Source organism: Fusarium oxysporum, chromosome V (assembly GCF_013085055.1).
Source record: "Fusarium oxysporum Fo47 chromosome V, complete sequence".
Taxonomy (NCBI): Eukaryota; Fungi; Ascomycota; class Sordariomycetes; order Hypocreales; family Nectriaceae; genus Fusarium; species Fusarium oxysporum.
The window spans coordinates 1,121,035-1,143,414 of record NC_072844.1 but is presented as its reverse complement, the minus strand read 5'-3'; the positions used below and the strand labels follow the sequence as shown (position 1 = coordinate 1,143,414).

Below are 22,380 nucleotides of genomic sequence, written 5' to 3'. Positions count from 1 at the left end.
ATGATCAAGATGCAGTCGTTGATAGCCACCATTATCTTCACTATATGACTCGATAGTGATCAATTTCACAAACCAGGGATGTGCATACAAGCAAGATTTCCATCGTCTCAGCTGCACTGCTGAATCAAGCGATTTTATTCGAGTGAAGAAATACCCCAGTATTCGCTATCAACAAGGCTAGTCTTGCTTTAGAAATCCCTTCTCTTGCAGATCTTTCTTCAAGTCTATCGATTTCTTATCGTTTGTTTCGACTGTGATCATGGCCTCCGTCGCGTCGTGGCGATTAACGAATTTAAAGTCCCAAGCTCCAAAAATGTCAACAACTGCTTCATCAAACTCGGTCTCATCTATCACCAGCTTCCTTGGAATGCAGTGTTTGTAAATTGGAAGGTTGGTGTCATAGGGCTTTTTGTATTCGAGTTCCATGATGAGACTTCTTTTGCTGTTCGGAGGGGGATAGTTGCTCTGCCACTGAGTAGACGATATGCACCGCCATTGCGGTCCTTATTATATCTGAAATTGGCCTTCAAAGCACTGTGATCAATTGTTGCGGACTGCCATGTTCACCACTAAATCATCGAGGGCCAGAGTGACAAAGTCTATCGGCTAGATCTGTGAATACCACCGATCAGATAAACAGCACTTCACACAATCACTAACAGCTAACGCTCACGAAAAAGAATTGGAGAGTCGGGGGTTGGTTCCTCCGTCAGTCGAGGACGATAATGCACACGATAATGAGATTGAAGTTTATTACGCCGGCTCCGGACCCACTCTCCGCTCAACCCGGCCTATTCCTGGAACACTCGGAGCGGTAGAGCGGACAATTATGGGGCCAAGAGCGGCATCCGCTGCCAACAACTTCAATAACGACATGACAGTCGATGGCGACAGCAAGAGGCTCTGTTAATGATGATAAAGCAGAGCTGCAGATCGTCATGAGATTGTGTATATAAGAAGGGCCTCGCTCGACTTGGACAGCTCTCATCAACATCACTCAACAGCATTCTATTTCACTTTACTTAACTTAACTCTCTATAACAACTTCAACTATGTCTTCAAAGCTCATCGTTATCCTCGGGGCCACAGGCAATCAAGGTGGTTCCGTCGCTGAAGCCTTCCTCTCCGAACCAGGCTGGAAGGTCCGCGCCCTCACCCGCAACACGTCCAGCGCCAAAGCCAAAGCTTTATCCTCCAAGGGCGCTGAAGTCGTCCAAGCCGACCTCGACGACCCTTCTTCACTCAATTCAGCTTTTGGAGGTGCTCACGCCATCTTCGCTGTCAGCGACTTCTGGGGCCTCTATTATAACGAGTCCAACAGATCCAAGACTAAGCCTGGTCAGGCCCTCAATGACTGGGCCGCTCAGCATGAGGAACAGCAGCTGAAGAATGTCATTGACATTGCTGCTAAAGTTCACACGCTCGAGCGCTTTATTCTCTCGTCTCTGTCTCATTCAGAGAAGTGGTCTAAGGGTAAATATACTCGTGTCTACCACTTTGACGGTAAGGCTCGTGCGACAGAGTATGCGCAAAAGGAGCATCCTGATCTTTGGGCCAAGACAAGTGTCTACCAAGCTGGACTTTTTCTAAGCAACTTCGTTCTCTTGCCGCCAAACCAGCCTTTCAAGGTCGGTCCATGATTTATTCACAGTAAGCGAACCCAGCTAACGCATGTCTAGAATGCCGATGGAGTTGCTCAGTTTGTCTCAACTCTTGAAGTCGACACAAAGTTCCCCTACATCGCTCCTGAAGAGGATACCGGTCCCTTCGTCAAGGCACTCATCATTGATGAGCCTGCAGGCCACAACCTGATCGCCTACAGAGAGTGGCTATCCGCCAATGACATCGCTGCTGCCTTCACAAAGGCTACTGGTATCCCGTCAAAGGCCATCAAGGACGATGGTGCTATCCCCCGCGGTATTTCCGATGAGTTGTTGGGCGAGATGATTGACTGTTTTTCGTATTTTAATGAGTTTGGCTACGAGGGTCGAGATGACCCGACTGTGGTTCATCCTCGTGATGTAAGTTCACAAGCTTCTTTCCTATCAGGTAATCGCTGACCCAAGTTTAGCTTAAGTTTGCACCTAAGCTTAGCACTGCCGAGGAATACTTGAAGAAGCAGGACTGGACCAAGGTCTTTGGATCTTAAGAGCCATTCCTGAAACATATTGGCTAAATACTACAGCCATCACTACAGAAGCTGGAGTGGAGATATCAGTTACTGTGAGAATGAATGTTCTTGTTAATGATGCCACATCTCATAGACATGAACTTGAATCGAATTATGAATACACCTTGACCTCCTCTTGTCCATCGTAGCCACCTCACATCGCTTCCTTAGAGCATGTCGCTACAATCACTCCCCACCTCCGGCCGCTTCTTGGACGATCCGCTATCTTCCTTGGGAACGAGCTCTGTCTTAGCCGGGTTTGGCTCTTTGTCTTAGTATTAGCATAGGATTATTTATTCTAGAGGATAAACTAACCATGTCTTAGAGAAGCTGACTCTCGATCTTCTTGAGTCTCTAATCCTGAGATCTTCGTCACGGACATGATGCTCAGGGATTCCGGCATCTGTAAGCCAACGCTTGGCGGACTCGGTAGCTTCGTTAGATGGGTTGAGGAGGGCTTTAGCAGATTCTCCAGAGAGATGTTTGCCGTAATTGGGATGGTCGGGATCCGGGGCTCCATATAGAGCAGTATCGAGTGACTGGCTATCTTCAGGCTGGAGGCCAATGGAGAATTCAATAATCTGAGCAGGGTCTGGTGAGTCGGACTCCTGCCAGTCGGCAGGGGTCTCATCCAGAGATTCGAGGACAATTGGGCTTGTCAAAACAGCGGTGGCACTGAAGAGAAGGCTCCATATTTTGAGGGAGTTAGTTACCAACATGGTGACGGAAATTGAGTTGTAAAGAGATGTCAATGTGAAGATTGCAGGTTTGCTCGTCAAGTTGAGGCTGAGAGCGTGCTGATATGCTCCCTTATCGAAGGGAACTGGCTGTCTTTATGTGGGATTTTTTCATATCATATTATGACACAAAAGTAAGATATCAATCACATATCACCGCTTCGATTGTGAAGATGTTGGTGTTGGAGTTGTGGCTATTTTTCCTGTTCCCATTCTGGAGGTGGGCGCTGAAGAACAATACTCAGCCACTTCATATTGTTCGTGGCAGGCACCACCAACTAGCAGCAACACAATCCTACCCAACCGTTCCGACAGAGCGGATCCTGGTTATTACTCCTTCCTAAACAGCCCTTTAATCTCTGGAAGTATACTTGCCTTTCTTCATGCTGAATATCATTTGCCATATCGGGAAGCACGGAGCTTGAGGCGTTGACAACCCTCAGCCGTGGAACTGGTGAACCATCTATTCTAGAACGGGACAAGCCTGTATTACAGATAAACATTGAGACATTCACATACGATGGGATTTACGCTCGTAAATTTGCATCCCCTGTCAAAAGATAACGACCTCGAGCTTGGAAGTCTCGTCAGGTCGCATCGAAGGTTATGCGAATATGTGGACAAACCTTGACCTCGTGTCTTTCATTCCTTAAATGAGGTGCTCACAAGCAACACACGGTGGTCGTTGGGCCTCTCCTTGCATTGCATTGCTCTGGTCAAATATTGTCCGAGTTTGACCTGTAGGTCGACTCGTTTGGTGACTTCCAGCATGAAGAAGATCATCGGTTGACCAAGGTTTCGCCTGTTGGTCCTTAGGTCCTTGATATTTGCTTGGCAAGGGGTCGGGGCGTTGCTCGTCTATATCTTGCGGGGAATGGTTGCATGCTTGCGTCAAAGCCAAACCATTAGCTGAGGGCAAAGACCAATGGTGCCGCCCAAATATTGGAATGTGCTGGATGATCACTTTTAGAGCCAACGGTGTCTCATGCAAGGAAACCACCTGCGGGCCGCATCGGGAGTCTCCAGGCCAAACGTTTCGGGGTCGCATGAAGCATAGCAGATAGTATCCAATATCAGAAACTATTGGGAAGCTAGGTATGCATGTATCGGACTGGCCGATTGTCTCGTGAGAAGTTGTTGAAACGGCGCAACGCACGACGGGCATTCCATGAGCACAACCAACAGTTGGTGTTGAAGCTTGGCGAGCATTGGATCTCGGAGCACATTTAGACCTTTGCCAAATGCAAGCTGACTGCAGATCATCAACATGAAAGTCGTTCCTAGTGGTTAGGATGTGAATCCTCGTTGGTTTGCATCGAAGCACAGCTTCAAACTTTGAGCAAGCAAGCTGCATCAGGGCAACATCTCAGGAAAGGAAGTTCGAATCGACGGAATGAGATGAGCTTCGCCTTGGCTGGAAGATTGGGTTTCGACTTGAGCCGACATTTGTGGATTCTTGTTGGGAAAACGAGGTTGTGAAATGCGATATTTCATTGTCAAACTTTTGGTTTGTATCTATGTTCTTCGTACTTTTATCCGGAGGAGGCTTGCAATGAATACACTTCAGTACGAAAGCAAGCTCGTCACTTGCTCTCTTATTCATGTCTGCCGATGCGAATAGATGAGCGACACGTCTCAGCTACACAGAAAGCTTCTTCTGGTATCGCCACGCAATTCACGTCTGAGGCATCAATTCGTAAAACGCACACAGCCTCAGGCTTGCACATTGAGGTTTCTCTGTCTGCACCCTCACTCTCGGTGGAGCGCTCTTACCCGCCGTGAATCAACAGGCAGCACTCTCAGCCTGCTGAGTCCCGAATTTTCATTGGCTCAAATTCTGCCACTCTCCAGATCACTCTCTCCCTCACCGCCTTCAGAGTCAGTATATAATCTCGCTCTGCCCCTCCAAGCTGCGCTTTTCCTTTTTTCTTTTCTCTTTAGCTCTCTTTGCCTTTTGGCTTAGATCAAGTGTAGTATCTGTTCTTTTCAGTTTAATCTCTGAAAGATGTCTAAGGACATCAATCGTGATTATTCCTATTTTTGAAACTCGGGTGGTCTCCGCTGTGCTTGCACATGATTCCGCCCACAGTGTCCCTGGTATCACACTGCCTCCAGGTGACGCGAACGCACTTTTTGAGCTCCTTGTTTTTCGTTGCTTGCTCGGGCTTGCCTGGGCAGTGAGGAAGAACTCTCCCCATTCTCGTGATCTTGCTATGTTGTGATATGTGATGCCGATGGTAGAAAACAAATGCTAGTAGCCAGAGTAATGATATGCCTTTGAACCTCCATTTCTTCGCTGTATATTCTTTTCGTGATCATCGCAACCTCGTGCTAGGCAAATACCTATCGCCCGTCATCTGGATACACAAACGACTAGCGTGGCTCCAACCTTCATCTTCTCCAGAGCCTCATCCGCAGAGCCTCATTCACCCTCCCTCAAACCGCCACTATGTCCTCCGACACTCCTCTGCTCGATCCTTCCATCTTCTCCCACCTCCAGGAGAAGCTCGATGAAGAGACCGCCGTTCGTGATAACCTCACCCAGATTATCCAGCGTCTCGAGCGCGCCGTTGCCACCGCTCAAGGTCTTCTCTCTCGCGTCCACTCTACGCCCCGCGCTCGCTGTCAGTTTTTTTCCATGTCCAAGTTTGTAGTGCGCAAAGCTGATTAGAGAAAATGCAGACCCTGCGCTTGTGTCACAGGTTGAGGATGTTATCAAGGAAGAGGCCACTATTGTGAAGGAGCTGAATGAGGTGGCTAGCAAGCACCCATACTACAAGTACGTCCTCGCAGCCATGTCAAAAAGCGTCAAAATCTGATTCGGGGATAGATACAACAGCAAGTGGGCGAGAACCGTTCAAAATGCTATCGGCACCGCTGTCTACACTGCCTGGCTCGGCGGTCTAGGCTCTGACTCCCAGCCTGCTTCTCTCGGTCGCCTTCTCACTCTCGAGCAAGTTGGCGAGGTCTTCCAGGGTTCGCGAGCCATCTCCAAACCTATCTAGAAACCTTAACGCTAACATGCCCCCCAGTCCCTACAAACCTCAAGGACCGTGATGCCTTCCACTTCACCATCGAGGAGTATCTCCTATCTCTGACAGACCTCACCAACGAGCTTGCCCGTCTGGCTCCCAACGCTGTCACCCTCGGAGACTTTGAGCTTCCTCTCGTCATTAGCGGGTTCATCAAGGATCTCTTCGCCGGGTTCCAGCTTCTCAACCTCAAGAACGACATTCTCCGCAAGCGAGCTGATGCTGTCAAGTATGACGTCAAGAGAGTCGAGGATGTTGTCTATGACCTGAGCCTGCGTGGACTGGTCAAGAGGGCTGGCGAGGGTGACACAGAGATGGCTGCTACCGAGTAGGTCGTTTATATAGGTAGAATATCCGACATCTCAAAGTTGAGAGCATAAATCAATGATTAAAACTGGCCGCAGGTATCAGGCCCATCCATGTACAGTTCAAATTGGAATCACAGTTATGTAAACGACGTGGAATATGAAAGATTTTAATTCTTCTTGTAATGGTGCATATCACGCGCTCGGGCACATAGTATAAGGAATTCAATGTCTTGATCCTCGATTGACCTTGGCTGATGCGAATTTTTGGTTACATTAAAAATACACCGTGATATATCCCACTTCTAAACTCCAAGTCAGGTTCAATATAGTAAACAAGCTGTATATAGCTCATCGTTAGTCGTGTCGGAATGTACACTTGTCTCCTCTAGCACACTTGCCCTGCTGCCAGAAAGTACAAGGCTTGGTGCCAATGAGTGCTTTGTTAGCAGGCTTGTGTGGTGGTAGAGTAGGCTTCTTTTTCCTTCCGTCTTTTCCATCACGGTCTCCTCTGCCTCCGTGATGATCATCGCGGTCGCGGTCATACGTCCGTTCACGGTCCCAACCTCGATCTTGGTCTCTATCTCGGCTGTATGCTCTGTCTCTATCCCATTCTCGCTCCGCTGCGGGTGGTGGAGGCGGAGGCGGGACTTGCTGCCCTTGTGCCATTTGGCTGAGCATCATGTATTGCTGGTATGATGGATCGTTGGGGTTGAGATATGAAGCGACATTTGAGGTCGCGGTCGAGGCTTGGCCTGAAGCCTGCGACGGCTGGTTGATAGCGGCCAGGATAGACTGGAGCTGGGTATCAGGAATTTGCGGCTGCTGCTGTGCAGGTGCAGTTGTCGTCTGGGGCTGGGGCTGAATTTGCTGCAACAAAGCCATGTAAGGGGCATAAGCCTGTTGTTGCTGAGCATAATAGGCCGCCCAGTCCTGAGGATTGGCTGGGGCTTGGCCAGACGAAGCACCGACAGCTGCTGCTTGCAGGGCGTTGGCCTCCGCTTCTGCGCGCGCAAGTTCTTCGTCTGCCCTTTTCTGTCGAGATGCCAGTTCTTTGTTGTGCCCCATTTGCCACTCGCGGACCTTCTCTTGATCATGGAGAATCCATTCTGGAGGCGAATTGCTGGGAAATGGCATGCCTGAGAGAGACTTGGCCACACCTTCAATGGCACCTCCGCAAAGGCGAGTAGGCATGTCAGAGTAATGAAAGGCACGCCAGGCATCGTTCGTGATTGGGTTAGAGTCTCGCCAGCTCTTGACCTTGTCGGATTTGAGTAGCGCAATGACCTGTTCCAACACGGCACGGCCAGCGATAAGAGGTAGAGTATCATTAGCCAGGGCCGGATGGTGCTGTGAGTGAGAGGCATGTTGAGGGGATGTGCGGGGCGCCGAAGAGGCGCCTCGGAGGTTGCCCAGAATCGAATCGAGACGAGTTCCTGGATTGTTCTTTGCCTCGATGCGTTGTAGGGCCGTGTAGAGTGCTCCATCAGATCCCATTTGCTGCTCATCACGCCATCGAAGCTGGATCTCTTGGAACTTTGAATCATCAGGCAGATATTGAGTCTTCTGTTGACCAGTTCCAGCAGCCTCGGGCATCGGTGACTTGGGTGAGGGCGGTATGTCATCGGGGTCAGCATAGATAGCCATGAGCTCCCGTTGCTCCCTATCCGCAATGCGCTGCTGTTCATCTGTTGTAAAGGTGACATTTCCGCCTCGGGTAACAAAGTTCTTGTTTCGGACGTCTGTTGGTAGCCTAGAGAAGTCGATTGCGACAGGTCCCATCCAAGGTTGATAAGGAACGTCTTCGTCATCCTCTTCTTCCTCTACGTTCGCACGCTGTTTGAGTACCATTCCTTCAGATCGGTCGTCGGCGGCATCTCGGGTCATGTTCGACTCTCGTCCTTCGTCCTCAGCTTCTTCCTTCTGGAAGATCCTAATCTGAACAAGCTCAGTTTCAGGCTTCCAGCTGACTCGAAGTTTACGGCGAGCCTCTTTCCGGAGACGCTTGGCCTTCTCTTCAGGTGATTCGGAGGTTTCAGACCCATTTGTCTCCTTCGGTGCAACAGGAGCCTCGGCTTTTGGTGCGTTGATCGAGTCCAAGAGCGAAGCAATGCCGGACAGGGCGCTGGCTGAGCTTGAGGTCGTAGCGGTAGTGGTCCCATTTCGAGGTACCAGTGGTTTCGTCTCAGTTCGCGGTGGCTTCGCTTCTGCTTTTATCTTGTCGTCACTTATGACCTTCACGTCTGCTTTGGTTTCAGGCTTTGGTGCAGGTTTGGCTACTGGTCTGGGTTTGCCAGGCAGAATAGAAGCTGCTGCTGCCTTTGCTGCACTGGTTTTGGATGCTGATTGAAGTTGAATCTTGGGCTGCGCAAGTTTCCTGCTAAGAGCATTGCCGCTAGATTCTACTACAATCTTTTTAACCGTTCTTGTTTCAGCCTCCTCGTCTCGCCCACGCTTGGCTGAAGGCTCCATCCCCGGTTTAGCCTTCGCTCTGCTTGACGCAGAAGTGCCTTGATAGCCTGTGCTTTCGGGCTCACTGGCCTTGAGCTTCTTGACATTGACTGTGATCTCTGATACAAGCTCTTTGACCTCCGAGTCTCCCTTGTCGGCAAAACGTTTCCTCACTGTTTCAAAGTTTGTTGTCTCAGCGATCCTTTTCGTCATAGGAAAATGTGTAAACATCTCAAGGACAATCTTGGGGAGCTTTCCCGAAAAGTCACTCGCTTTGATACACATGATGAGCGCATTCACCAAACTTAAAACTAGCTTTTGGTGACCGCCAAGGTTATCCAATACCGCATCATCTGCATGCTCGATAGTGGCGTCCAAAGCTCGGTAGAGTATTTCTTTCTTTTGTTCAAAGTCCTGTCGTTCCCTTGCAACCACACCTTCCGGCTTCTTGTCCTTGATAGCTTGGTCGAGTTCCTGCTTGGCACGGTTCATTTCGCTGCGAAGTTTGATGAAATACTCGCCTGCTTGTTGAACGCGAGTTGCAATCAGGGCATTGGTACGTGCAACAGACTGCTCGATGTGCACCATCCCGATGGCATCCCAGGCAGCAGCTTCAGCAGGGTCGGCTGGGCGAGTAGCTGCGCGGATCTGGACATGGTTAGTCATAAGGCCTACGAAAGACTGTACCGGATAACTTACTGGCTTACCACGCTCTTCCTCAAGCTCTTTTTTTGCCTTTTTCTCGGCTTTGTTCTTCGAAGCCTCATCAGATTTAAGTTGCTCTTTGAAAGCATGCGGGTACTCCGTGTATTTGGGACGCCGTTTGCCTAAGCCCTTCATGGAACGATCAAAGTCATCCAAAAGCACCTTAGCCTCCATGCGCCTCTCATCAAGTCCACCCTTATCTGGAGAGGGGCGGTATTGGCTGGTGAAACGCCCTTGGACTTCACATGGAAGACTGTAACCAAGTTCGGGGACCATCTGTCTTCCGCTACGAGCTGGCAGTGCCACGAGAGGGGCAAGCTTATCATAGCTCTTAGGTGCGGGAAGCTTAATTGTTCCCTCATGAACCAAATGAGGAAGCCCCTTGATAGCAGGAAATTTGGCTTGGGCGGCCTTAGTGCGCTTATTAAACTGATTGATTAACTGGGCTTCTTCGGGCGTGGGAGTCGGAGCTGAGAGGCCATCGAGATCATCAATCTTTTTCACAGCAGGAGACCCAACAGGCGAGTCGACATATGCTGCAGTGGGCTCCGGAGTGGGGGTAGGAGTGTTGATTTCTGTCTTAGCTACTCGCTTCCTCTTCTTAGGAGGCGGTTCGTTCGTCGCGGGTTGAAGGGCCCCAGTATCTTGATTCGTGCTTGGTTGTGACAAAATGTATTGAGTGTTAGCTGTGGGTGGTGATGTGGCGTTGTTGATGAAGTGGGGTGGCTGCTGATGATGTATCGATTGCTGGAAGTTCTGGCCAGGCAAAGGCTGCGAGGTCTGGGGATAGACCACAGGTTGCTTGGGGGCGAACTGAGGCTGCGGTGGTGGTGGTTGCGGTTGGTTTTGTTGCATCTGCTGTTGAGGCTTAGGAGGTTGCTGTCGTGCTTGCGGGTGACCTTGTTGGAAGTTCAATTGTTCATTCGGTCGTGGTTGAGGCGTCTGGCCGTTCACTGGAGGTGAAAAAGCAGCTTGGTTGTACTGTTGCTGACTCTGGACCGGGGATGGCTGGGGCGGTCGACTGAAATTATGACCCGGGGTATAAGCAGACGAGATGCCGTCAAACTGCTGCACTGGTGTATGGCTCTGCTGCCTACTTGTTTGTGGCATTACATGTTGCTGAGAAAACTGCTGGATAGAAGGTTCGAAGGATGACTCATTTTGTGGTGCCATAGAATATGGGAAGTTGGTAGAATGAGGATGACTTGATAGTTGTCCAATGCCAGCCATGGCGTTATCCAGGTTCATTTTGCCGTGTTGACCGTAGATATCAGGATGAATTCCACTAAAATCTGTATCCATTACATCTTGTGACTGTTGTGAAAATTGTTGGTTCATAGAGAGAGAGTCATGGCTTGGGTGGTAGCCTGCTTGGTCCTGTTGAGAGCCATGCAGAGTGTTTGAGAGAAAGGGGTGACTTTGATCAGAGTCGAAAAAGTTTGACGGGGAAGCATCTTGAGGATTAAGTTGTGAGTAGGCTGCCTGCTCGCTTACAGGCTGTGACCAAGGCTGATGAGGGTCAAATTGGTCGTTTTGGCCTGCAAAGGCATAGTTATTGTGCCATTGATGCTGTGTCTCATCGGCGCCGTTTTGGCCATTGTTTGACCAAGACTGCATCTTGTGATAGATGCTGTGTTTAGAAGAGGCAGCTGCTACAACAGCAATACGACCACAGAGACCAAGGATCAATTATCTCTAACAGCTTTAAGAGCTAGTGCATGGTATTAGCAATCATTGCTACCTTAAGATGAGGTGTGAATGTGTAAACGCGAAGGATGCGATGAAGGAAATAAGGAAGGCAGCTGAGCCTCGTGCAACAACGCGAAGGTGTGGCTGGGGGTTGACGTAGCCTTGATTGGAGCTACCATTCATGTATCTGAAAAGCGAGAAATAATGTACTGACATACAGAAATTAAGCTGACAAGAGACTTTATGCAAGTGTCTTGCTGTTAGGGAGAGGCTTTCGGCTGTCGCAGCTGCAGGTGGCCCACCATAGAAATACGCTAGTCGATAAATGGACGGGCTGACAAGGGTCCAGGTCTTGGGGAAAGGGACAAGGTGAATGAATCTGAAAGTCTAGAGAAAGCAAAAAAAACCATCAGCAAAGTCTGCAACAAGAACTAGAAGGTCAGTAGTGTAATAAGTGATGTGTAGAATAACATAAAGGGATTCTCGTGAGATTTCTGTAAGATTAAGGCGTAGAGAGCGTTGATAAAGAGCATCCATCCATCTTCCATTAAAAGGCCGTTGGTTTAGAAAAAGGGTGTATGGCTGGTTGATCAAAGGTTGGACAAAGAATTGAGTGCGACAGGCTCGTCGACAAAGAAACTCGAGAAAAAATCGAGAATGATAAACTCGAAGCGAGATTTAGAAACTTGACTTTGTCGCAATAATTTGATCTCTGAAGCAATTCAGATTGCTTTGTTGGTAAATAGTGGCATTCTGGAATGGCTTTGGTGGTGGAGCCACTGTTTCCTTCAGATGCGTGTGCACCCGCATTTTAGTGTAGCGTAGTCCCTGTGATGTTGCTGTCTTGGGGTGCCGCGGAGCAGAAGTTGGAGCTGAAAACAGCGTTATTTCCAGCCCCTGTACCCAAGCAAGCGCCTGAAAAGACAGGCGCCTGCAACGTCGCAAAGACGATGATCAACAGCCATGACGCCCTTTTTGACTCTGTATGAATGAATGAATGAATGAATGAATGAATGCTCTTTATATCATCAAATACTCGTGCCGCAGCTTTTTTAGGTGCGCGTTCGCCTGCAAACTGGCCAGATTGTAGATGCCTGGTTTTCGTCACCTGGACCTCTCTGGGTTACCCAGCCGCCACAGCTCTTCGCCCCTAGAAGACGATGCTAAGGAGCTTTATCTCCAAGCAAGTCTCCATGACGGTAACCATCTTCTCATCTCGCAATTTAAATGCTGCAGAGAGTCCAAGTGGTTGGTTCCATTGTTATAGAGAAATCACAGATACAATGTTGCTGCTTTGGTTCATGATGGCGGGATGACCCAGCCATGCAGAATGACGCGACAGAGGTAAAGAGGTTGATTGGTGCAGGGTGGAAAAGGGAATGGGGTCAAGTTTGGGCATACCCTTTGATTCAGATAAGGTTCCTTCAGTACAGTAACTCTGTCCGTCTTCCTACCAAAAGATGCGGAGCAGCTCTATGCCATCTGTATATTGCGCAAGTCGCGTGGTGTTTACAACATTATCGAACGGAGGTGTGACCTGTCGGAGAGGCAAAGAATGCAGCACAAGGGTGACTCGTTGGTTCGCCAGCACAAGGCGTTTGACGTGGGCGCAGATCCGGAGGATGAGCACAAAGATGGGAATTAAAATACCAAGCGCAGCTTATATATAAACGCGTTTGACCTGCTGAGCGCCAGTCAGCGTTTGTCGCGATGGTTGATGGTGGTTGATGAAGTGTCGTCGGATCGAAGAGAATGAAGAGAAGTCCCTGGCGATTTCGCATGGAACTCAGAGAACGGACCTAGACGTGTTTGGCTATGATGTGGCCCCATATTTCAGGCACAAACACAATCATGACGGTGGGCAACTGCACTGGCAAGTGCCCCTTTGGAACCAGCGGGCCCAGCACCGTGGCACTTTCCATGTCCAATCGTGTCGGCGCTTGTATCGGTCCGTGCTTCCAGCTTGCGCGCCGTCGGGGGAGCTTTCCAGCAACCGTAGTATTGGATCGTGGCCTCAAGCTGCCATCAACCAAATCGATACGATTTCTTGAGTTGAAGATTGACTGAACATTCTGTACCTAGGATTCTCTAAGGCTACAACATCTTGTTTCGACATACGTTTCCTCCTACAATCGAATCTGCTGTGAACAAGCGACCTGGCCATTCTCCTGAATTACATCCCACTATCACCACCTTAAGCTCTCGACGCCCCGACGTCATCTGCCAGTATGGCAACCAAGGGAAACTCCCTGCGCGATCGCCAAATAGGTTTGTGATGCTGAACTCTCGGTGCGCCCCTCGTTCTTCGACTAATGCCTTTCTCAGCGTCGCTAAAGAAAATCCTCAACTTGAACGAGACTGTCGAATCCTCCGAGGCCGACGAAGCCCATGCCAACGGTCTACTTGCTCCTGTTGCGCCTATCCTCGATGCTGATGGCAACCCTATCTGGAAGGTACTGGTCTTTGATGACCTCGGTCGGGATGTTATCAGCAGTGTTATGCGCGTTAGCGACTTGCGGTCAATGGGCGTAACCATGCACATGTAAGTCGACGAGCCTCACGAAGATATACAATGTTTAACATGAGCTGCGCAGGCACATTGGCGGCGCAAGGCACCCTATCCCCGATGTTCCAGTCATCTACCTCCTCGAACCGAATGCGCAAAACCTCCAAGCCATTACATCCGACTTGCAGAAGGGGCTTTACACTCCCGCTTACATCAACTTCCTCTCCTCCCTCCCCCGTGTCCTTCTCGAGGAGTTCGCTACACAAACTGCTGCTGCTGGAACATCCGAACACATTGCTCAACTGTTTGACCAATATTTAAATTTCATTGTCGCTGAACCAGATCTATTCAGTCTGGGCATGCAAAAAGAGCATACGTATTGGGCATTGAACAGTGCAGCCACCAGCGACGAGGAGCTTGATCGCGTAGTGGATAAGATTGTTAGCGGTCTCTTCAGTGTGATTGCTACTATGGGTATGCCGGACATTCTGTATTCAAACCCAACATGCTGATAAATCTTACAGGAGTCATTCCCATTATCCGATGCCCCAAAGGCGCTGCTGCAGAGATGGTCGCTGCGCGTCTCGACCGAAAACTCCGAGATCATATCCTCAACTCAAAGGACAACCTCTTCTCAGGGCCACGAACAAACGCTTCATCCAGTACTCACTCTTCCCGACCCGTACTCATTCTTCTCGATCGAAACATTGATTTGGTGCCAATGCTTTCTCATTCTTGGACATATCAAAGTCTGGTTCACGATGTTCTCAACATGAAGCTGAATCGCATCACCATCGAAAGCCCTGCGGAGGAAGGAAACCCTGCCAAGGGCCCCACGAAGAAGGGTTACGATTTGACTACAAACGACTTCTTCTGGGCCAAAAACGCTGGCAGTCCTTTCCCTCAAGTAGCGGAGGACATCGATGCTGAATTGACCAAATACAAAGAAGAAACAGCTGCGATTACGAAAAGGACTGGTGTTACAAATTTCGAAGACTTGCAGGCCGATACCAGCGCGAGCGCTCAGCATCTCAAGGAGGCAATAACGTTGCTTCCTGAAATGAGAGAGCGCAAAGGCATTCTCGACATGCATATGAACATCCTGGCGGCTTTATTGACAGGAATTAAGGACCGCCAGCTTGACAACTATTTCCAACTGGAGGAGAATGTTGTGAAGCAGACCAAACCTCAGATTATGGAAATCATTAGTGACAGTACCAAGGGTTCTGAACCCGTTGATAAGCTGCGATTGTTCATCATCTGGTACTTGAGTACAGAACAAGAAGTGAGCCGACAAGAATTCGAGGGTTTCGAGAAGGCCCTCTCAGAAGCTGGCGCGGATGTATCATGTCTGCCTTATGTTCGACAGTAAGTTTTTAAAGCAATGATTTGTCTTGCGCATACTGACCAGGACAGGGTTCGCGCTACAACCAAGATGACACAACTCACTACCATCAACAACACTGCTCAGCCTGCTCAAACTTCAGATCTCTTCGGCCGCTTCTCGTCTATGTCATCTCGTCTCACCGACCGCCTCAAAGAATCAGGAGTGCCCACTGGTCTGTCATCAAACTTTGAGAGTCTCATCAGCGGCGTGAAAAACTTCCTCCCTGCCGATCGCGATTTTACAGTTACAAAGATCGTCGAATCGATCATGGACCCCTCGTCAGCCTCCTCTTCAGCCATTGCCAAGACAGAGCACTACCTCTACTACGATCCTAGATCCGCCAATGCTCGAGGCACCATGCCTCCACCAAGTGCTATGCGGTCTGGCGCTGGAGCTACTCCAGGCGGCATGCCTGGCTCCCAAGTGCCCGGACAGACTGCTAGCTTTGGTCAAAGAAGACAAGGCTTCAGTGAAGCCGTCGTTTTTACAGTTGGCGGTGGCAGCATGGATGAATATGGTAACTTGCAGGAGTGGGTAAGTCGAGCAGGAGGCGACAGGGCTAAGAAGAGGGTTGTATATGGCAGCACAGAGATGGTGAATGCTGCAGAGTTCATTAAGGAGGAACTAGACACACTAGGAAAGGAGGTAGCATCATGATGCTTTGGCTTTAAAGAATAGATAATGAGATTTCCGAATCATAAAGGCACAATAAAAGCTTGCCAATTGACTTGAAACTATTTTTTGCAAGGTACTCTCAGACAACTCGTCGACAGTGAAATGGTATGCTGTTGATGTGTTTCTGGACCACTAAGTACCTTGTTGACTGAATCTGTGTATGCTGACCGAAATAATGATAAGTAGCACAATAAAGCAAGCAATCAAATGAGGAGATTTTGCTTCAATCCCCTTCTTTCATCAATCTTACACCTCTTGTGACATCCTCAAAGTCTCCTTTACTGTTGCGTGCTACCCTAAGCCTCTCCGAGTTGGTACGCGGAACATTTTAGAACCAGGCTTGGGAGAAGCTGATCTGGGGCAACTGCCAAGTGTGCCTGAGCTACTGTAAGGTACGTACCGATCTAATGTGAGAACAACACCACCTGAAGAGACCCGTAGGTCCCGTCACAGCCTGGTTTGGTTTGGCCTGGCCTGGCCCTGAACAGAACTGAATGCGCCAAAACATCAAATCTTATTGGCGAACCCTGTCACTCTCTACTTGTCCCATTGTTTCCTTCAGCATCGACAACATCGCCAACTCGTATCATCAACAAACACCACGCGATTGATCATTTCGTATCTCGATTATATTCGCAACCCCGGCGCGTTTCATTGACGATATCTCTCACCCGATCGCGCGTCGATCACAGCCTCCCTCGCAATGGACGAGTCCCCCGTGAAAACAGAGGGCGCCACTCGTCATCGCGCTGGATACAAATCATGGAAGAAGAAGTATAGAAAGATGCGCATCGTGTTCGATCACAAGATGCATGATGGTGAGGAGTTGCACAAGCAAGAAGACAAGGCTGCTGCATTGGTCAAGCGCTTGGCTGTAGAGAACGAGTAGGCTATCTCCAGTCCATCAACCATTTACCAGCAGACACGATACTAACCTACTATCAATAGCCGCTTATTGGACCTATTGCTCGAAATCAACAATTCTCCCCAAATTCCTCCAGAGAAACAGGTCGATGTATCCCTTGAGCCTCCATCCCAAGCCGATGCGCTTGTCCATCCCCTGGATGAAGAACATGAGCTACATAAAGACACACCCAAGAAGAAGCTTGAAGACCTTGTTAAGAGTGTACCACATTCATCATACAGCAGCGCCAAGGAGACATTACCACAAATCGTCAACGATCTCAAGGCTGTCGATGGCGAAACTTATCCTGCCGATTTCTTATCTGCCGATGACATCGACAACTACATCTACGAAATCGATATGGCCCTCGACCCTGAGAATATGCTTCCTACACTCGCTCCCCGCGCTCATCCCGGCAATCATCATCAATCACATCCACATCTTAAGAATCCTACAAGTGTGACAAATTGGCTGCGCAAACATGCTCCCAAGATTTTCCTCCAGGACGGAGAAGCACATGGAGACGCAGACGATGCTGAAGGTGGTCACACCGGTGGGCGTAAGACGCGTGGGTCACGAGGTGAGCGCGGCGGAAGAGCCAGCACAAGGGGCAAGCGTGTCAGTGCTGCAGCTCGTTCGGCAGCAGCCGCAGAGCGCGACGTGGACGCCAGCATGGATGAGGATCAGGAGCTTGCCTCAACACCTGCTGTTAGGGGCAAGCGCAAGAGGAATGCAGAAGACGACACGGGATACAAGCCTCGTGGCTCATCAACACGGCCAACGAAGAAGAAGCGTAAGAGCGAAGCAGCAGAAGGGACACCAAGCGCACGCAAGTCTAAGAAAGACAAGGAGGCTCCTCTAGCCTCCGCTGAATAGGTCCGGCATAGGGCTGAACAGATACGTCTGTGTCCAGACACGCAACCTTGCCATGAGAGTACTACTGTTAGAGCGAGAGTAGCCGCTCTCGACTGTATGGTCAAAGCTTGCAAAATTGTATTACTATCGAAATCGAAGAACGGAGCCCTACGGACAGAATCCGTATGTATGCGAAATCCCCGGCATCAGAATCGCATGCCTTGACAACCGCGGTTTTCCTTCCGGCCAACCGAGGCCATCTCGGTCGGGTCAACCCGGGCCTGCGGGTGTGTTTATCCTCTGTACTTGTCAGCCTTTGATGTCAGCCTTTTATACGATCCTTTTCATTTTTATATACACGTGCGGGCTTAAGCCGAGGCATTCCCCACCACGGGGCTGCATACAGACGCTGAAGCTAGGAACACGCACATCTGTTTTCTTTGGAAGGGGGAAAAGGGAAATAGGGAGTTGGTTGTTATTGTTGCTTTTCTGAAACAGGGAATTATTTTGGAGATTGGGTGTCGGTTACGCTAGCTACGGACAACTACCGAGGTTTGACAGCAAGCAGTATGACAAAAAAAGGCGTCAGAAGCGGCATCTACCAAGAGCAGCTGTGCATTCGAATGTATCGTACATGTGAGAAGAGGTGCAGGGACAAGTTTCAAGGTCCAATAGATTTGCTTTAAGCTCAATTTGAGTACATCTTATGACTCTACCACCCATTGATCCGCGACTAAAGAAGGACTAGGAGGAATGCACTACGGGGAACGAGTGGTCACAATGCGAATGGCCAGGGAAGATCTAGGTGAAGAAAACTATAAAGCAGGGCTGGGTATCCCATCTTATCTATATGCTAAGAACAAGCTTGCTTTCTACATGATATCTGCTTTCCAATACTCGGTGGCATGATACATGCTGTCTCCTCCTCAAATCTTTGCTTTTACATATTCAAAAACCCAACATCCTATCCAACCACAATGACGATGGAGGAATGCTTTTCATAAGTCGTTAGCCAACTGCATGTGTCTGTGCAGAAGGTTCCGGTTCATGATTGCTCTTGACGACGCCAACTTCCTTTCTGCTGAGGAAGTGAGTGGCCAAGAGATCGCAAGAGGTGACGCTCTTGTGGTTCTCAAGACTGTGAGATGCTATTCAGGTTGTGACAACATATTCGACGCCGATTCTTAAGAGTTCATGAAATAGTGGCTACTCTTTGCAGAGGCATAAGAGGCCAGGAAGGTGGAAGCGGAATTAGAGGCTAAAGGGAGGCTGTAAAAAAACGACAGATGACAATGCGTTTACAGCTTCTCCTTGAGGGTTCGCTTGAGACGGCGCTCAACGGCATCCATGTACTCGTTGGTGGTGACATAGTCCTTGCGCTCAGACTTGCCAGTGGCAAGGGCAAGATCCTTGGTCATGATACCGTCAATATCGACAGTGTCAATACAAGCCTGCTCAAGGCTCTCAGCAAAGGCGACAACCTCGGGGGTGTCGTCGAGCTTGCCACGCTGGACGAGGCCACGGGTCCAGGCGAAGATGGAGGCAATGGGGTTGGTGGAGGTCTCGTTACCCTTCTGGTGCTCACGGTAGTGGCGAGTGACAGTACCGTGGGCAGCCTCAGACTCGAAGGTCTTGCCATCAGGGGTAATGAGAACAGAGGTCATGAGACCAAGAGAGCCGAAGCCCTGAGCGACAATGTCGGACTGGACATCACCGTCGTAGTCTGTAGATGTTAGCTTTCATGCGTTTTAAGTAGGCAGAGCCTGAACAAGTGTTCAGACCACAGGGGTGGACTTACTCTTGAGGGCCATGATGTAACCACCGGAGCTCTTGATCATCTGGGCGACCATGTCGTCAATGAGACGGTGCTCGTACCAGATCTTCTTGGCCTCGAAGTCCTTCTTGTAGGTGGACTCGTAGATCTCCTGGAAGATATCCTTGAATCGACCATCGTACTTCTTGAGGATGGTGTTCTTGGTGCTCATGTAGAGAGGAAGCTCCTTGTCAAGAGCCAGCTTGAAGGAAGCGTGAGCGAAACCAGTGATGGACTCGTCGGTGTTGTACTGGGTCTGAGCGACACCGCCGCCGTTCTTGAACTGGAAGACCTCAATCTCTTGAGGCTGGCCACCCTCGGGGGTGTAAACCATGGAGAGCTTACCGGGGCCGGGAAGGACAGCGTCCTTGGCGCGGTACTGGTCACCAAAGGCGTGACGGCCAATGATGATAGGCTTCTTCCAGCCAGGAACAAGACGGGGAATGCGGGGGATGACAATGGGCTCACGGAAGACGGTACCACCAAGGGCATTTCGGATGGTTCCGTTGGGGGAAAGCCACACTGGACATGCAAGTTAGCCGAATTCAATTTTGTTAAGCTGACTACTGCAGGTTTCATTCGCTTTGCTGCTGCTTGTTTCCCCTCATGTTGCTTTTCCTGCATGCCTCATGTATGCGGGGTTGCGATTGGCGGGGCGAACATCGAGGCGCAACGCGAACTAAGACAGGGTCGGAATGGGAATTAACTTACTCTGCTTCAGCTTGAACTCCTCGACACGAGCCTCATCGGGGGTGATGGTGGCACACTTGACACCGACGGAGTACTTCTTGATAGCCTCGGCGGCATCGATGGTGACCTGATCGTTGGTCTCATCACGGTACTCAAGACCAAGATCATAGTACTTGAGGTCGATGTCGAGGTAAGGAAGGATGAGCTTATCCTTGATGACCTGCCAGATGATGCGGGTCATCTCATCACCGTCGAGCTCGACGACGGGGTTCTTGACCTTGATCTTCTGGTGGGAAGCCATTGTGCGGACGGCGAAGGGAGAGATGGTTTGGATAGCACCGAAGGAAGCTCGGACAGGGCGGACGGCGGATGAAGTGATAGCGACACGGCGCAGCGAAGACGAGAGAAGAGATCGCTGAATGGAAGAGGCGAAGACAGCGGCGGGCATGATGGGCGAAAAAAAAGAAGAGGAAGAAGTTGGGAGTTTATAAAAGAGGTATAAAAAGGGTCTGGTACGGTAAGGCAGGCAGGTACGGGAACCGGACTCGGGAATCGTCGCCGGAAGTTTGGCTCGACTTGGGACTTTCCTTGAGTCGCTAGTCGTTACAAACTGCAAGTGCAAGTGCCCAGCGCGGGGTGTAACTGCAACACGGACGGGCAAGCGGTTGGTTTGGGGTCGGAAGTGGAGGTCGGAGGTCGGGTTCAGGAAGGTGCTTGGGGTGTAGTTTTGCACCTTCTAAACTTCAACCGAGGATAGATTTTCGGTTGATGTGCGGCGTCCGAGAGGAAAACCGACGATGCGACGGGGGAAGGAGAATATGGGGTAAGTGTTAGGTAGGCAGGTGTGATTGATGCGTGGTTTCCCCCCAATGAGACGGGGTGAATTTGATCAAGAGGCGCCGCTAGTCGATTGGAAGCTGGGGAATTTCGTCAAGTGTTAGTTACAGATGCGCGCGTAAGCAAGAATGGGAAGAGGGGAAATGGTTTATGAGGCGATTCATGTTTTGAGTGTTTTCTTTTGCCTCTGGCCTCTTGAGGGGTGTGAGTTTTAGGAAATGTCTGTCCTGACAAGACCACGAGGCTTTGGTAGTGCATCTTTAATTCAGCAGAAATAGGTATGATCCAATCTGAGATCAGATCTATAGTATTTAGCTGCTAAAATCCTTAGATGAGGCGAATCTAAAAGAAGCCTTGCGGTCTTCGAATATGCTCATGAGGAATATCGTTGGTCAATGACGATACAACTGTATCATGACACCTATTGTGGCTGACAATTGACCACTGACAACTAGCGAAGCTAGCAACGACGTGACATATAAAAGCTGCACTTACAAGGCTCGATTCGATCGAAACGTCGTTTTCTTCTGGTGCTGAAGTTGTTGACGAGAAACAATGTTGATGATGTAGAGATGGGATTTGAGCCGAAATCGAGAGAGAGAAATAGGAAGGACAAAGGAACATTCAAATCCAATTCTTCCGACAACGGACTGTTCTCTTTTCCTTTTAGCCTTGTAGGGTCCAAGGCCGAAGACGGATGATACGGTGCGGGATATCAAACGTGGCTGACATGATCTTTTTAGACAATCGCATGCTATGTATGATATGACAGGGGTCGAGTCTTTCTATCTAAAGTGTCTACATATGACGTTCTTGTCCAACATGAAGCTCAACTTCACCTCAATTGACCATCTCGCGATAATTTTCGAGAGTCTTTAGACCCCTCGTAGCCTCCATTACATCCCCCCAACTCTCAGGGTGTGTCTCGAGTATTCCTTTTCTCTTCCTACCAGGTTCTTTTGGGGATGAGGCTCGGTACCTGACCGAGCTGGGGCACCGCATCAAAAGCTGCAAGCAGAGAGAAAAAATGCCCAGCCAGTCCCAGCCTCGACGGTTAACATTAGTGTCGATGGGTTCCGCACTTGGTTCCCCGCTCAGTGGGGGACGACGACTACCGCCGGACGCTATGGCTGCTTGGCTTTAAATTAGGCGCTACATCTCGTGCATGACAGCTGCTCTCGTTTTTTGCCTCATCTCGGTGTTACTATCGCCGAGTGCGGGAAGCTTCTCAGTTGCATTTTGATACGGTTACAGGTGGTCGATCTTAAAACATGAGCCGGAAGTAAGCGGGTCCGATGCAAGCCTCAGAACCTCAATTTGGTGTAGGTAGTATGATGATGCTCTGAGCTTCATATTGATTGATTTATATAAACTCTTTTGGCACACTCTACCGGGAATAACACCTCCCGGCCTCTTGCATCTCGGCGCGGAGCGCATCTCCGTTCTCCAACTCGGATCTCCGGTCAGGGTATCCACTCTCCGCGCCGTCATCGGGGGACGATATTCGGTTGATGTCCGAGCAACAGGAATGAGATACCGACACTCGATGCCGGGTTTTAGAGTCGGGATATGTAGTGATTGTGAGCTTCCGAATATGGCTCCAATTCAATCATTGCCTCTGGGT

The 22,380-nt window shown here is 49.7% G+C and overlaps 8 protein-coding genes across 8 annotated transcripts; 4 read left to right on the top strand and 4 right to left on the bottom strand.

The window, feature by feature from the left end:
- Positions 1–1,052: 1,052 nt before the first annotated feature.
- FOBCDRAFT_292899 (uncharacterized protein) lies at positions 1,053–2,149 on the top strand (the record flags this gene model as incomplete). Its single annotated transcript, XM_031183568.2, has 3 exons — positions 1,053–1,628; positions 1,680–2,021; positions 2,072–2,149. The coding sequence occupies 3 exons, from the start codon at positions 1,053–1,055 to the stop codon at positions 2,147–2,149; spliced, it is 996 nt and encodes a 331-aa protein (XP_031039210.2).
- A 314-nt stretch (positions 2,150–2,463) lies between these two features.
- On the bottom strand, positions 2,464–2,889 carry FOBCDRAFT_292898 (Pro-kumamolisin, activation domain-containing protein; the record flags this gene model as incomplete). The annotated part of the gene is made up of 1 exon (XM_054704552.1): positions 2,464–2,889. One exon carries the CDS (start codon positions 2,887–2,889, stop codon positions 2,464–2,466), a length of 426 nt encoding a protein of 141 aa, XP_054560527.1.
- A 449-nt stretch (positions 2,890–3,338) lies between these two features.
- FOBCDRAFT_222778 (uncharacterized protein) lies at positions 3,339–4,763 on the bottom strand. Its single transcript, XM_059609616.1, has one exon. It carries the CDS (start codon positions 4,259–4,261, stop codon positions 3,557–3,559), a length of 705 nt encoding a protein of 234 aa, XP_059467191.1. The 5' UTR covers positions 4,262–4,763; the 3' UTR covers positions 3,339–3,556.
- A 377-nt stretch (positions 4,764–5,140) lies between these two features.
- On the top strand, positions 5,141–6,423 carry FOBCDRAFT_222776 (Translin). Its single transcript, XM_031183566.3, has 4 exons — positions 5,141–5,531; positions 5,590–5,686; positions 5,738–5,883; positions 5,940–6,423. Exons 1-4 carry the CDS (start codon positions 5,357–5,359, stop codon positions 6,269–6,271), a joined length of 750 nt encoding a protein of 249 aa, XP_031039208.2. The 5' UTR covers positions 5,141–5,356; the 3' UTR covers positions 6,272–6,423.
- Positions 6,424–6,482: 59 nt separating this feature from the next.
- Positions 6,483–11,049, bottom strand: FOBCDRAFT_292896 (uncharacterized protein). The gene is made up of 2 exons (XM_031183565.3): positions 9,395–11,049; positions 6,483–9,343 (listed from the first exon to the last, which is right to left on the bottom strand). Exons 1-2 carry the CDS (start codon positions 11,015–11,017, stop codon positions 6,602–6,604), a joined length of 4,365 nt encoding a protein of 1,454 aa, XP_031039207.2. The 5' UTR covers positions 11,018–11,049; the 3' UTR covers positions 6,483–6,601.
- Positions 11,050–13,066: 2,017 nt separating this feature from the next.
- On the top strand, positions 13,067–15,982 carry FOBCDRAFT_182362 (syntaxin-binding protein). The gene is made up of 5 exons (XM_031183558.3): positions 13,067–13,357; positions 13,415–13,631; positions 13,684–14,069; positions 14,120–14,963; positions 15,012–15,982. The coding sequence occupies exons 1-5, from the start codon at positions 13,318–13,320 to the stop codon at positions 15,637–15,639; spliced, it is 2,115 nt and encodes a 704-aa protein (XP_031039200.2). The 5' UTR covers positions 13,067–13,317; the 3' UTR covers positions 15,640–15,982.
- A 202-nt stretch (positions 15,983–16,184) lies between these two features.
- Positions 16,185–17,586, top strand: FOBCDRAFT_33751 (IEC3 subunit of the Ino80 complex, chromatin re-modelling-domain-containing protein). Its single transcript, XM_031183551.3, has 2 exons — positions 16,185–16,542; positions 16,606–17,586. The coding sequence occupies exons 1-2, from the start codon at positions 16,361–16,363 to the stop codon at positions 17,435–17,437; spliced, it is 1,014 nt and encodes a 337-aa protein (XP_031039193.2). The 5' UTR covers positions 16,185–16,360; the 3' UTR covers positions 17,438–17,586.
- Positions 17,587–18,659: 1,073 nt separating this feature from the next.
- FOBCDRAFT_33740 (uncharacterized protein) lies at positions 18,660–20,494 on the bottom strand. The gene is made up of 3 exons (XM_031183554.3): positions 19,941–20,494; positions 19,215–19,751; positions 18,660–19,139 (listed from the first exon to the last, which is right to left on the bottom strand). Exons 1-3 carry the CDS (start codon positions 20,365–20,367, stop codon positions 18,715–18,717), a joined length of 1,389 nt encoding a protein of 462 aa, XP_031039196.1. The 5' UTR covers positions 20,368–20,494; the 3' UTR covers positions 18,660–18,714.
- Positions 20,495–22,380: the final 1,886 nt, after the last annotated feature.